The 13,817-nt window shown below is 40.3% G+C and overlaps 1 protein-coding gene across 2 annotated transcripts in view; it reads left to right on the top strand.

The window, feature by feature from the left end:
* The window catches only part of ABCC4 (ATP binding cassette subfamily C member 4), a 292,989-nt gene that overhangs the window by 217,822 nt on the left and 61,350 nt on the right, over nt 1-13,817 (top strand). For both annotated transcript variants that reach the window (XM_010358905.2, XM_010358906.2), the window contains exon 21: nt 9,698-9,848. In XM_010358905.2, the coding sequence (XP_010357207.2) occupies nt 9,698-9,848 (151 nt within the window). The remainder of the gene's footprint in view (nt 1-9,697; nt 9,849-13,817) is intronic.

Here is a 13,817-nt window from a genome sequence, read left to right on the forward strand (position 1 = left end):
CAATTTTATTTACCTTTTCAAAAAACCAGCTTTTTGTTTTATCTTTTGTGTTTTGTTGTTGTTGTTGTTTCATTTCATTTAGTTCTGCTCGGATCTTGGTTATGTCCTTTCTTCTCCTGGGTTCGGGTTTGGTTTGTTCCTGTTTCTCTAGTTCCTTGAGGTGTGACCTTAGAATGTCAGTTTGTGCTCTTTCGGTTTTTTCAATGCAGGTATTTAAGGCTATGAACTTTCCTCTTAGCACTGCCTTTGCTGTATTCCAGAGGTTTTGATAGGTTGTGTCATTATCGTCATTCAGTTTGAAATAGTCTTAAACTTCCATCTTGATTTCATTTTTGACCCAATCCTCATTCAGGAGCAGGTTATTTAATTTCCGTGTATTTGCATGGTTTTGAAGATTCCTTTTGGAGTTGAATCATATGGTCTATCTTGGAGAAAGTTCCATGTGCTGTGGAATAGAATGTATGCTGCAGTTGTTGGATGAAATGTTCTGTTTATGTCTGTTAAGTCCATTTTTTCCAAGGTATAGTTTAAATCCATTGTTTCTTTGTTGACTTCTTGTCTTGATGATCTGTCTAGTGCTATCAGTGAAGTATTGAAGTCCTCCACTATTACTGTGTTGCTGTCTATCTTATTTCTTAATTCTCTTAGTAATTGTTTTATAAATTTGAGAGCTCTAGTGTTAGGTGCACATATGTTTAAGATTGTGATATTTTCCTTTTGGACAAGGCCTTTTACCATTAGATAATGTCCCTCTTCGTCTCTTTGAACTGCTGTTGCTTTAAAGTTTGTTTTGTCTAATAGGAGAATAGCTACCCCTGCTTGCGTTTGGTGTCCATTTGCATGAAATCCTTTTTCCACCCGTTTACTTTAAGTTTCTGTGAATCCTTATGCGTTAGGGGAGTCTCCTGAAGGCAGCAGATAGTTGGTTGGTGAGTTTTTATCCATTCTGCAGTTCTGTATCTTTTAAGTGGAGCATTTAGGCAATTTACATTCAGTGTTAGTGTTGAGATGTGAGGTACTATTGTATTCATCATGCTGTTTATTGCCTGTGTACTTTGTTTTTTTGTTCTGTTTTTGTTTTTGCTTTTTAACTTGTATTTTTGTTTTATAGGTCCTGTGTGATTTATGCTCTAAAGAGGTTCTGTTTCAATGCATTTGCAGGATTTGTTTCAAGATTTAGAACTCCTTTTAGCAGTTCTTGTAGTGGTGGCTTGGTAGTAGTGAATTCTCTTAGTATTTGTTTGTTTGAAAAAGACTGTATCTTTCTTTCATATATGAAGCTTACTTTCTCTGGATACAAAACTCTTGGCTGATAATTGTTTTGTTTGAGGAGGCTGAAGATAGGGCCCCAATCCCTTCTAGCTTGTAATGTTTCGGCTGAGAAATTTGCTGTTAATCTGATAGGTCTTCCTTTATAGGTTACCTGGTGCTTCTGTCTCACAGCTCTTAAGATTCTTTCTTTGGTCTTACCTTTGGGTAACCTGATGACAATGCACCTAGGTGATTTTTTTTTTCAATGAATTTCCCAGGTGTTCTCTGTGCTTCTTGTATTTGGATGTCTAGGTCTCCAGCAAGGCTGGAGAAGTTTTCCTCAATTATTTGCCCAAATATGTTTTCCAAGCTTTTAGAATTCTCTTCTTCCTCAGGAACACTGGTTATTCTTAGGCTTGGTTGTTTAACATAATCCCAGACTTCTTGGAGGTTTTGTTTGTATTTTCTTATTCTTTTTTCATTGTATTTGTTGGATTGGGTTAATTAGAAGACCTTGTCTTTGAGTTCTTCCTTCTACTACTTGTTTCTTCTTCTTTCTTCTACTTATTCAATTCTATTGCTGAGACTTTCCAGAGCATTTTGCATTTCTATAAGTGTGTCCAGTGTCTCCAGAATTTTTGATTTTTTTTTAAGCTGTCTCTTTCTTTATTTCTCCCTTTACATCTTATATCATTTGTTGGATTTCCTTGCATTGTGCTTTGCCTTTCTCTGTTGCCTCCCCGATTAGCTTAATAACTAACCTCCTAAATTCCTTTTCAGATAAATCAGGGATTTCTTCTCAGTTTGGATCCATTGCTGGTGAACTAGGGTGATTTTGGGGGCTGTTAAAGAGCCTTATTTTGTCACATTATCAGAGTGGGGTTTTCTGCTTCCTTCTCATTTGGGTAGGCTCTGTCAGAGGGAAGGTCTTGGGCTGCAGACTGTTGTTCAGATCCTTTTGTCCCACAGAGTGTTCCCTTGATATAGTATTCTCCCCTGTTTGGTGTGGATATGGCTTCCTGTGAGCCAAACTGTGGTGACTGTTGTCTGTCTTCTGGGTCTAGCCACCCAGTGAGTCTGCCTGGTTCTGGGTTGGCACTAGGGGTTGTCTGCACAGAGTCCTGTGATGTGAACCTCACAGAGACCTCTGTGGGTCTCTCAGCCATGGATACCAGCACCTGTTCCGTTGGAGGTGGTAGGGGGGTGCAATGGACTCCATGACGGTTCTTAGCTTTGGTTTAATGCTCTATTTTTGTACTGGTTGGCCTCCTGTCAGAAGGCGGCACTTTCCAGAGAGCATCAGCTGTGGTAGTATGACAAGGAACCAGCAGTGCACAGGACCCTAGGACTCCCAGGATTATATGCCCTTTGTCTTCCACTACCAGGGTGCGTAGGGAAGGACCATCAGGTGTGGGGCAGGACTAGGCATGTCTGAGCTCAGACTCTTCTTGGGTGGGATTTGCTGCAGAGTATTTGGGGTGTCTCCCAGGTCCTGCAGTAGCAGTCCACTTCCTTCATACGGTCTGTGGCTCCTCTTGGGATTGCTGGTTTGTTCTTGCAGTCAGTCTGGAGCTAAAAAGTTCACAATGCAAGCCTCCGCACACTGCTCCGTCAGTCCGAGTCAGAGCTGCAATCTAGTCCTGCCTCTTGTCTGCCATGATCCCACCTTTTGGGACTGGCTTTTGTTTTCTTTCCTTTTTTTTTTTTTTTTGAGACAGAGTCTCACTGTCACCCAGGCTGGAGTGCAGTGACATGACCTCAGCTCACTGCAGCCTTCCTCTCCCAGGTTCAAGCCCTGGTGTCTTCTTGCCACTATTTATATAATCATGTGGTTCTTCCTGTTTCATTAACCTCATAAATAGCATTCATTGATTCATTGTCAGATCTTAAATCAGGCTTGCATTACTGGTGTAAACACAGTTTATAAAGTATAATTATTTTTTTATGTTCTTAGATTCAATGTATTTAGTATGTTATTTAGTGTTGTTGTTGTTGTTGTTGTTTTCTTTTTCACCCAAGCTGGAGTGCAGTGGCGTGATCTAGGCTTCTGGATTCAAGTGATTCTCCTGCCTCAGCCTCCCAGGTAGCTGGGATTACAGGTGCCTGCCACCACGCCTGGCTAATTTTTGTACTTTTAGTAGAGACAGGCTTTTGCCATGTTGGCCAGGCTGTTCTCAAACTCCTGACCTTGTGATCTGCCCTCCTTGGCCTCCCAAAGTGCTGGGATTACAGGTGTGAGCCACTGTGCCCGGCCTTAGTGTTCTTAAAACAGTTTTGTTTATAATTTTCCTTTCTTTGGTTTTTATATCAGGATAATGCTGGATTTCAGTTCTCTGGAAGAATTTGATAAAACTTGTGCAAAATCATCTTGTGACCCATCTTTGTTTTTTCTGTGGGAAATTTTTGTGTTGTGAATTCATATTCTTAAATTCAATAATAGAATTATTCAGATTTAGGTTTTTATTATGGCAGTCTTTGCCTATCGTTTTTCCAGAAATTTGTCTTTTACATCAAAATGTTTAATTTATTTATTGGAACAGTGTTTATTATATATTCCTTTTAATGCCTGCAGTACCTCTTCTGTTGTTCCCTGTTAATTCATGACAATGATAATTTTCCTCTCTTTTTATCTTAGTCTTTTCGAAGTTTATTGATTTCATCAGTTTTTTTATATAATGAGGCTTTGGGTTTGTTGATTTTTCTCCTTCAAATTAATTTTCTATTTAATCATTTTCTCCTTCTTTCTAATTTCCATTTTTCTCAGATCTTAATTTATTATACTACTATTTTTCTATCTTTGTAAGGTATATTTTTATATCCTTTTAGCCTCTCTTAAAAAAAAAAAAAAGTTTGAAGGAATAATTTTACTTGTAAACAGCATTAGTTGCAGTCCTGAAATTTTAATATTATTAGGTTTTCATTTTCTTTTATTTGAAAAGTTTCTAATTTTATTGTAATTTCTTTGAAACAGATGTTATATAGAAGTATATTGCTGAATTCCTAACATTTCTAGTTACATTTCTAATTACATTGATTTCTTGTTAAACCCACTTAGGTCAGAATATAGTCTGTATAATTTTCGTCTCTTGAAGTTTGCTGATACTTGCTTTATGGCATAATAAAGATGCACTTGAAAAGTGTGTATTATGCAGTTATTGGCTATAGTATTGTAGCCTTTAGGTCATCATTAGGTCAAGTTTATTAACCATGTTTTCAAATTTTCTCTATCGATTTTTATGTGCTTGTTATATCAGTTATTAAGATAAGTGGGTTAAAACTTATTTTTATTTCTACTTTTATATGCCTTTTTTTTTAAGGTGTTTATTTTTAAGGTAGCATATAGATGGACTTCAGCCTTGCATTTCATAATAAACATTAACATGGAAAAAATGTACAAAGGAAACCATCTGTCAGTGAGATATACTGACCACCAAGGAAGGAAGTGGTGCACCACATTGCTCTAATGCCTCACACCATTCACTCTTCATGGGAATTAGCTGGGACTCAGGATTAAGCGCTAACTGAAGTCCAACACAGGTACCAGCGCTGGATGTGAAAAGATCAGATCAGCATATTAGCGATGAAAGGAGTGATTAATGTATCCCAAGGGAAGGACGAGTTTAGAAAAGCTTAGAGAATGTTTGTTTAGATCTTGTCATACGCAGAAGACATACCAACACTCCGTAAAATTCTGATTTAAAGGCATTCACTGGGTTGGATGAGGTCAAAAAAACAAACAAACAAACAGGTAAAAAACAGGTAATAAACTAGAGATCTCCCCAGGTGGGACCTGGGAACCGGAGTTGACCTCTGAACTCCCTGAGGCAGGTGAGGTGCTACAGTAGCACATCATTTACATCTGCTGACTTAGTGCTGATGCTGTCAGAATTTGGGCTTAGGAGCTTACATTTAAGTGTCTTCCATACTGTCCCTTTTGCTTCTATTCATCCTGTAATTGAAGGTAATGATAATGACTTGACAGAATTACATTTTTATTTCTTAATATTCTTGTAGGTTTGTATACCCTGTTCATAATTTTAGTAGCTCCAGAAGAAATCCTGTATTAGCCAGGAGCACAACCTGTTATGTTAGTCATTTCATTGAGAAGTGTTTTTTTGTTTTTGTTTTTTTTTTTTTTTTTTGAGACAGAGTCTTGCTCTGTTACCCAGGCTGGAGGGCAGTGGCGCAATCTTGGCTCACTGCAACCTCCGCCTCCCGGGTTCAAGTGTTTCTCCTGCCTCAGCCTCGCAAGTAGCTGGGATTGCAGGAATGCACCACCACACCCAGCTAATGTTTTGTGTTTTTAGTAGAGATGGGGTCTTGCCATGTTGCCCAGGCTGGTGTCGAGCTCAGGCAATCTGCTTGCCTTGGCCTCCCGGAGTGTTAGGATTATAGGCGTGAGCCACCACACCCAGCCAGTTTTTTGTTTGTTTGTTTATTTGTTTTTTGTTTTAGTCTCATGTGTTCCCAAAATAAATAAGTAGAAGAATTTCTTCTGCCACCATATCAGTAAACACCTTACTGATCAAAAATTAGCTGGCAATTTTTTTCTCTGTAAATCAGAAGAAAATCTTGCCATATTTCTCACCAAGAAGTGAACCCTGCTTTGTTTATTGCACCTAAGTTTTGTCTTCTGCAAAGTCAGTAATCGTTTAAAGCAATCTGGACGATTTGTACTCATCACAACTTAGAACACAATTCTAAGTGGTTGACAGCAGAATTAAAAGCTTTCCAGTTCCTATGAGGTGTTAGCAATCTTAATGATCATTATTTTATGTTTTGATACCATAAACAAATCATGAAACTACCATCTACTGATTAAGTGGCCTCATGATTAAATACATATTTCATCTTGTACCTAATAGAACGATGACAGAGAGAGGGAGAGTTCAAATAAGAAATAGAATGAGCCAGAAGGATGGATGGCATATTTATTTGCAGAAAATAGGAATACATTTTTACTGCTGTTTATAGAAAACATGTTCACTGGCACAAGCTTCACAAAGACTAGCTGGAACAGAATCCCACAGAATGAAGTTTAAAGTAAATAGTGGATAGATACATAAAAATTTCTCCAGGACTCAAAGCAGTTTGGTGGTTAAATGCCAAACAGGCATTGTAGTTAAAATTATGCTTGTTAAAAGAATATGTTCCATTCTGTAATGTTCAGATACAAAATTAATTCTAGAAGAGTCTGCCTGGGGAAATGTTACATTTTTCACTACCATTCAAATATAGATATTGAATATGAAATGTATTCAACCTTCATTTTGCGTCCTGTGGTTTTATGTATTTATTAAAATGTGGTTCTTCTTTTCTTAAGTCATTTTGTTTTCTGGGTCTAGAACTCATCTTTTTATGACTTTTAAATGTAAACAGTAATTCTTAAATCAGTACGTGTTGCCGTGTTCTATTAGCAAATATTTTAAGACTTTTTAAAGATCAGCTCTTCTTTTGAGCTGAGAAGTCTGTTATATCCTAATTAGCTGGGAGCCTGGGAGTGGTCACCTCATTGAGAGACCAGATATAACTACACACACACACACCCACACACACACACCACACACACACACACACACACCACACACACACCACACACCACACGACAACACACACACCACACACACACCACACACACACCCCCCCCACACACCCACCCACACACACACACACCACACAAAATAACCTAAAAAACTAGAAGATACCGAAAACAAAAATATAAAATATAAAAATATAAAAAATATAAAAATGCAGGTATATTTAGGTATTAAATTTTTTAAAAAATATGAATCATGTATGTAGGATATAGTATCTTAGGAGAACAGGCGTAAGGTCAGTATGACTGAATTTTCTGTCTTTGAGGAAGTTACTGAATCTCTCTGAGACTCAGTTTCCTCCTGTGTAAATGGAGATGATAATCCCTCCTATATAGATTTGATATGAGAGTGAAGTTAGATAATGGATGTGAAATACATATGTACTACGATTTGGATATAAGCAAGCCTTATGACATGTTGCCTCTTCTTGGTTTTTGGGAGGGTAAAGCAATTGTACCTTTCTTTGGCTGTCAGCTAGGTACAGAAAATTGTGGGTGGCCTAGTGGGCCAGATGCTGGGCTAGTGGGTCGAGATGCAGGTGGTGGTGCTGAGAAGACACACCCAGAATTGCCTGTGTTCCCGCAGCAAGCAAACCGTGATTGTGACCCGCAAGTGACTATTCATGCTGTACTTTCTGGTTGTCTGTTAAACCCACCTGGGAAAATCAATTGTAAGTCTTCCTTAGAAACCTCTACAAAGTGTACGTACATGTATTCCTCCTTATATTTCTTTGGTTTTGTTTGTTTTGTTTTTCGAGACGTAGTCTCACTCTCTCATCCAGACTGGAGTGCAGTGGCGCCATCTCGGCTCACTGCAACCTCCGGCTCCCAGGTTCAGGTGGTTCTTCTCCCTCAGCCTCTCGAGTGTGCAGCACCACACCTGGCTAACTTTTTTGAGACCAGGCTGGTCTCAAACTCCTGACCTCAGGTGATCCACCCGCCTTGGCCTCCCAAAGTGCTGGGATTACAGGCGTGAGCCACCACACCTGGCCTCTCCTTATATTTCTGTAGCACTCTGTACTTTCTGCTGAAGTCATGTACTTTTATGTAAGACAGTGAACTTTGGAGGCCTCAGAGCATGTGTAATGTGAATCTGCATGCCCCTCACTGTTCAATCCTTCTCAAGAAGCAAGCGTTGTGGTTTCAGAGTAGGTAGGGACTAACTTGAGTTGCACTCATATTTCCCGAAGCCATGATATATGGCTTTCTAGTAAAGATGAATACTGAAATGAGCATCATCCAGTGTCTTGGGTTTTTATGTTTTTGTATTCCACCTTTTAGACCAAGGTAATTTCCAAAGATAACGTCACCTTGCTGGGTGAGGTGATGGGTAAGTGAACATTTACAGGCCCGTTAACACAGTGCCTTGCATCCAGAAACAACTCATAAATGTCATTTGCTATTGTTATCATCATGTGCCTCTGAAATAGACATTTGAAATACTCTCCTAATGGCGGAAAATTTAATGCATATCTAAGCGTTAAAGCTAAAAAAAAAAAACGCTGTTAGACATTTTAAGTTGTTTTATTGTTATCAAACCTCTTCCTCAATGCTACTAAACATAAGATAAATAGAAGGCAAAAATTTCTGACAATACAAATTTCAATATATTGTAATTTTAAAAGTCTCAGATCTTTTAAAACATGTAAAACTTTTATTACATTTCTCTTATCTATTCTTTATTGGGCATGTTAATGAACTCTAATTTCTTATGTAAGTGTGTTTAGGAGGAAAAATTAAAGACAAATTCAAGGATTGTATCTTGATCAATAAAAAGCTAGCCATATGCTGGGGGCAAGCTAAAATGTAGTGGCTGACGACGCATGCTCCCCGGCGCTGTGACTGCTGCTGTGTGTTCTTGATCAAGTTACTTTTTTCTCCCTGTGCCTCAGTGTCTCCATCTGTAAAATGGTGTAGTAATACTACTTCATAGGGATATTGTGAGATTCAAGCAAGTTGATACATATGTATTTAATATACAGCCAGATACACAATCAGCATTCAGTAAATATTAGCAAAGGATGGATACCAAGAGAGATGACTCCCCACTTCCAAAGGTGAAGATTTAAATTATTTCCTTTTTTTCTGAGCTCTGAATTTGCAATTAGTCACTTCCTTATCCCGTGCATAGCTGAGGCTTCTGGGTTCCTTGTCTGTGATGCCTGCTTGCTCATTGCCCTGATAACGTCAACTGACTCATGGTAGTTTGGGATTCAAATTCTACTCTGAGTCTCAGTTTTCTCATCCGTTAAATAGGGAAAGTAATAATGCCTGACTCATGGGGCTGGTGAGTGTATCAAAAGAACTAACGGGGGCCTGGTGTGGTGGCTCACGCTTGTAATCCCAGCACTTTGGGAGGTGGAGGTGGGCGAATCACTTGAGATCAGGAGTTCGAGACCAGCCTGGCTAATATGGTGACACCCTCATCTCTACTAAAAATACAAAAATTAGTCGGGCGTGGTGGCTTGCACCTGTAGTCCCAGCTACTCAGGAAACTGAGGCAGGAGAATCACTTGAACGTGGGAGTGGGAGGCTGCAGTGAGAGGAGATGGCACCACTGCACTCTAGCCTGGGTGACAGAGCAAGACTCCATCTCAAAAAACAGAAAAAGAAAAAAACAAAACAAAACTAAGGGATAAGTTCATATCATAGTGTTTGGCACATGGCAGGCATGTAATAGATGTCATCAGGACCACCTATACTTTTGTTATTCCTTTGGATGGAAAAGCAGTCCCTGGTACTACAGTAAGTCTTTTGGGGAAAGGAGTGTAATCCTAACAACAACTCATGAAAGCATTTTTGAAAAGAATACATGCTAAGGAAATCCTGCATCTACTTCTGCTGTTTCAGACATTGCTACAAGTGGTTGGTGTGGTCTCTGTGGCTGTGGCTGTGATTCCTTGGATCGCAATACCCTTGGTTCCCCTTGGAATCGTTTTCACTTTTCTTCGGCAATATTTTTTGGAAACGTCAAGAGATGTGAAGCGCCTGGAATCTACAAGTGAGTATGGAAACTCGGGTTGGTATAGACATGCTAGCTAGCTTCTGTTTATGCCATAATTACAGAGACCCCCTGAAATTCGGCAGACTCTGTCTTCCAGAATTTCTCTAATGTTAGGTAATCGAACATATTGGCCATCATGAATTATTGTGTCCCTTAGAGCATATGGAATTGATAGCATGCAACGTGCAACTTTGCAATTTGGAACAAGGAAGGAGTGAAGGACATATGGGGGATACTATTCTACAGGAATGTCAGCACCGTAAAGACAGGGACTCTTCGTGTCTTGTTTATGACATACTTCCTTACACAAAGCTGGCATTTAATGAAACATTTTTCTTAGAAATAAAATATTTGATCATGGTGGAACTAATATAGAAGGAATATAATTAGGGTGTTTTTCTTTCCCTGAAGATGCTAAAATGACAAGGAAATGAGAAGGATGGAGAAAGGAAAAGAGGTGTCAGAAGCAATGTATTTGGTAAATTTATGACTTTTGCAAACTCACAAAATGGCTAGTAAGTTGCAGTTTTAAACGTTTTGAAAAGATAAGCATTGTTATTTTCAGCTGTCCATTTGTTACCAGCGGTGCTTGTTCTAATGTCACTGTTTGAGGTTTCTCCCCCTCAGGCTGTTTATATATATATGGACACTGAAAATAATCCCCTTAGATCACAAGGAGAGATATCAGTTTAGAAAACATATAGTCTGTTGCTCTATTCAATTTCCTAGTTTTAGAATCATGAGGAAGACATTTTATGATTAATCACTCTATTCCACATGTAATCGCAGAGGCAAAATAATCCAGAGTTCATCTCATTATGCATGCACAAATTAACATATTTCATCATTGTTAAAACACAAACTCATAAGAAAAGTAGAATTGCTCTACTTTTTAATAAAAGGTATAAGGATAATAGCCAAAAAGTAAAGAAGGAAGATATTTGTATCAGAAAAGCTCCACTGTGGATAGTTACTGCAAATGAATGCCAACTCAGCTCTCTGGAAGCCACGCCTAGAAGAGAAACATTGAGTCCTATCATTTTCAGTATCTTCTACTGAGTGGGAAATAGAAGCTTATCAGGACAAAGCAGTCTTTCGTTGTGACGTATATATGTTTCTCTTTTAACAATGAACTTTTTTGTTTGTTTGTTTTTTGAGATGGAGTCTTGCTGTCACTCAGGCTGGAGTGCAATGGTGCAGTGTCAGCTCACTGCAACTTCCTCCTCCTGGGTTCAAGCATTTCTCATGTCTCAGCCTCCCAAGTAGCTGGGATTACAGGTGTGCACCACCACACCCCACTCTTTTTATATTTTTAGTAGAGACGGGGTTCCACCATGTTGGCCAGGCTGGTCTTTAACTCCTAGCCTCAAGTGATCTGCCCGCCTCACCTTCCCAAAGTGCTGGAACTGCAGGCATGTACCACTGCACCTGGCCAACAGTGAACTCTTAAGAGGCATTTATCCTAAGTGTCTGCATGAAGTGGAATGGGTGACAGTCCATAAAAGTTGTAGAAAAACTTTTCAATCATCAAGAAAACCAGCTAAGCTACCATGAGGTCTAGTCTTGTAAGGTTTTCAGTGGGCAGGCCGAGCAGTGGAGCTCATATGTGAGTAACACTTGGCCAATAGGACTTGCTAGGGAAGGCAGAGTGTAATTGCTGAGAGACCTTCCTTGTGCAGATCACTGGCTCTAGCCAGTGTTGTGTGTGGACAGCAAGGCTGTGCAGGCATTTTATGGTTTGGGCCTGCTCATGAAATGAAGTTATCCGAGAGTCTTGTTTTAAGGGAGTCTGTGGTATGTTGAAGGAAGCAGTTGTTCCAGAAGAAACATCTCGACATAGACTTCTGTCTGTGTCAAGAGCCACATCTGATCCATGTGGATGTGCAGAAAAGAGGACTCAGGAAGGCTTTTTGGGAAGTAGTGTAGGATTTTCTCTCTTGAATTTCAGCATGTACCCTAAAGCTTGAAAACATTTTCATGTGGAGATTCTGACAACTTTATCATGGCCCCTGAGGCATATTTGGGTGTTCCTGTACCCCGCTTGGCTGTAACAATGAGTTAAATATGCATGTTTCTTTCTCCATGCCCTCAGATCACCAACTATGGGGGCTGGTTGGTTGGAACTGTTTATTGTTATCCATCCAGGGTGGTGGGTCTTTACCATAAATCACAGTTCCACTGTTTCTTCTCAGCAGCAGTGGATCCTGTTTTTTGAGACCACTGCTGGAGTGACCAGCTGAAAGCAGGATGCCTGATTGCCATGGCAGGGAGGCATAACCCAGCTTCATCCTTGTGCCCTCAAGGATTTCCAGAGCCTCAGTCGGACTGCCTTACTGCCTCTGGAGCCATAGCTGGCATTTAAGGAATCTTAGTAACAAATCTGGCCAGGCGTGGTGGCTCATGCCTGTAATCCTGGCACTTTGGGAGGCCGAGGCCGGCGGATCACCTGAGGTCAAGAGTTCGAGACCAGCCTGACCAACGTGGAGAAAGCCTGTCTCTATTAAAAATACAAAATTAGCCGGGCATGGTAAACACATGCCTGTAATCCCAGCTACTCAGGAGGCTGAGGCAGGAGAATCACTTGAACCCGGGAGGCAGAGGTTCAGGTGAGCCGAGATCACACCGGTTGCATGCACTCCAGCCTGGGTAATGAGAATGAAACTAAAAAAAAAAAAAATCTGCAGTTGATCATTTTATTTTTGCAAAAGTGACCATATCAACAGTCAGTCATAGAGAAGTGCATAAAAACCAGAATGTCATTTGGTGGCATTTCTCCAGCCACCTCCACTCATTTGGCAATGCCTGAAATGTGAAGCCATATCCAATTTCTGTTGGTAAAGATATTGTGATCCGCTGGCAATGTCTGCCATGAGTGTGAACCCATGTGTCCCATGTTTTCAGACTGTAAAATCCTTGAGTTTGTTCATCCTAGATTCCCAGGGACTTTGTTCAATGCAAGGTGGTTAATAAGCAGCACAGGAATAGGGAAGGCTGTTAGATATTAGCTAAGTAAGATTTGGGGATTTTTAAAACATGGGCTACAAAGTCTGCAGAAAAATGCCCTCAGGGTGCATGAGAATCTTTGACTCTGATTATTCTGTCTCTGAGATACTGTGGCTCAGATTAAAAGCACAGCCTCGGAAATAAAACAGATATGAGTCCAATACCCAAGTCTATTGGCTTGGCTTACTTGACGTAACCTTGGGCAGTGTTTTTGTTGTTGTTGTTTTCTTGTTTTTGTTTTTTTGAGATGTAGTCTCGCTCTTTCGCCCAGGCTGGAGTGCAGTGGCTGTGATCTTGGCTCACTGCAACTGCCACCTCCTGAATTCAAGCAATTTTCCTGTCTCAGCCACCTGAGTAGCTGGGACTACAGGCACATGCCACCACACCTGGCTAATGTTTGTATTTTTAGTAGAGACATGGTTTCACCATATTGGTCAGGCTGGTCTCAAACTCCTGACCTCAGATGATCCACCCACCATGGCCTCCCAAAGTGCTGGGATTACAGGCATAAGCCACTGCACCCAGCGTTGGGCAGTGTTGTTGATGCCTCAAGTCTGTTTTTCCCTCTGTCAAGGATATAATACTTTCCCTGTTGGGTTCTTATGAGGGTTGCCTGAGACTGCTTGGAAACCTTGAACATACAGGAACTACCAGAGACACTATAGCCTTGAGAATTAAAACCATAATAACCCTCAAAGGTCCCACACAGCATCAGTACCCTGCAGCAAGACTGGTAGACCAGATCTTTGCATGCAATTCCTTTTCACGTTCTTTTTCAGAGAAGACAGAAAATCTCTGTAGAGTGCCTCCTAAAGAGTTCTCTGCATTGTGGAAAACACAGCTGTTGATCTTGTGAAATGGCAGGTTGTGTCAGCCAGAAACTGCTGACTAGTGCATTAGAGCTGAGGCTTGGCATGTGCTCTCCCTCGGTGCTAGTTAGTTGTCTTTGCAGACCTCCCAGCT

Source organism: Rhinopithecus roxellana, chromosome 18 (assembly GCF_007565055.1).
Source record: "Rhinopithecus roxellana isolate Shanxi Qingling chromosome 18, ASM756505v1, whole genome shotgun sequence".
NCBI classification, from domain to species: Eukaryota; Metazoa; Chordata; class Mammalia; order Primates; family Cercopithecidae; genus Rhinopithecus; species Rhinopithecus roxellana.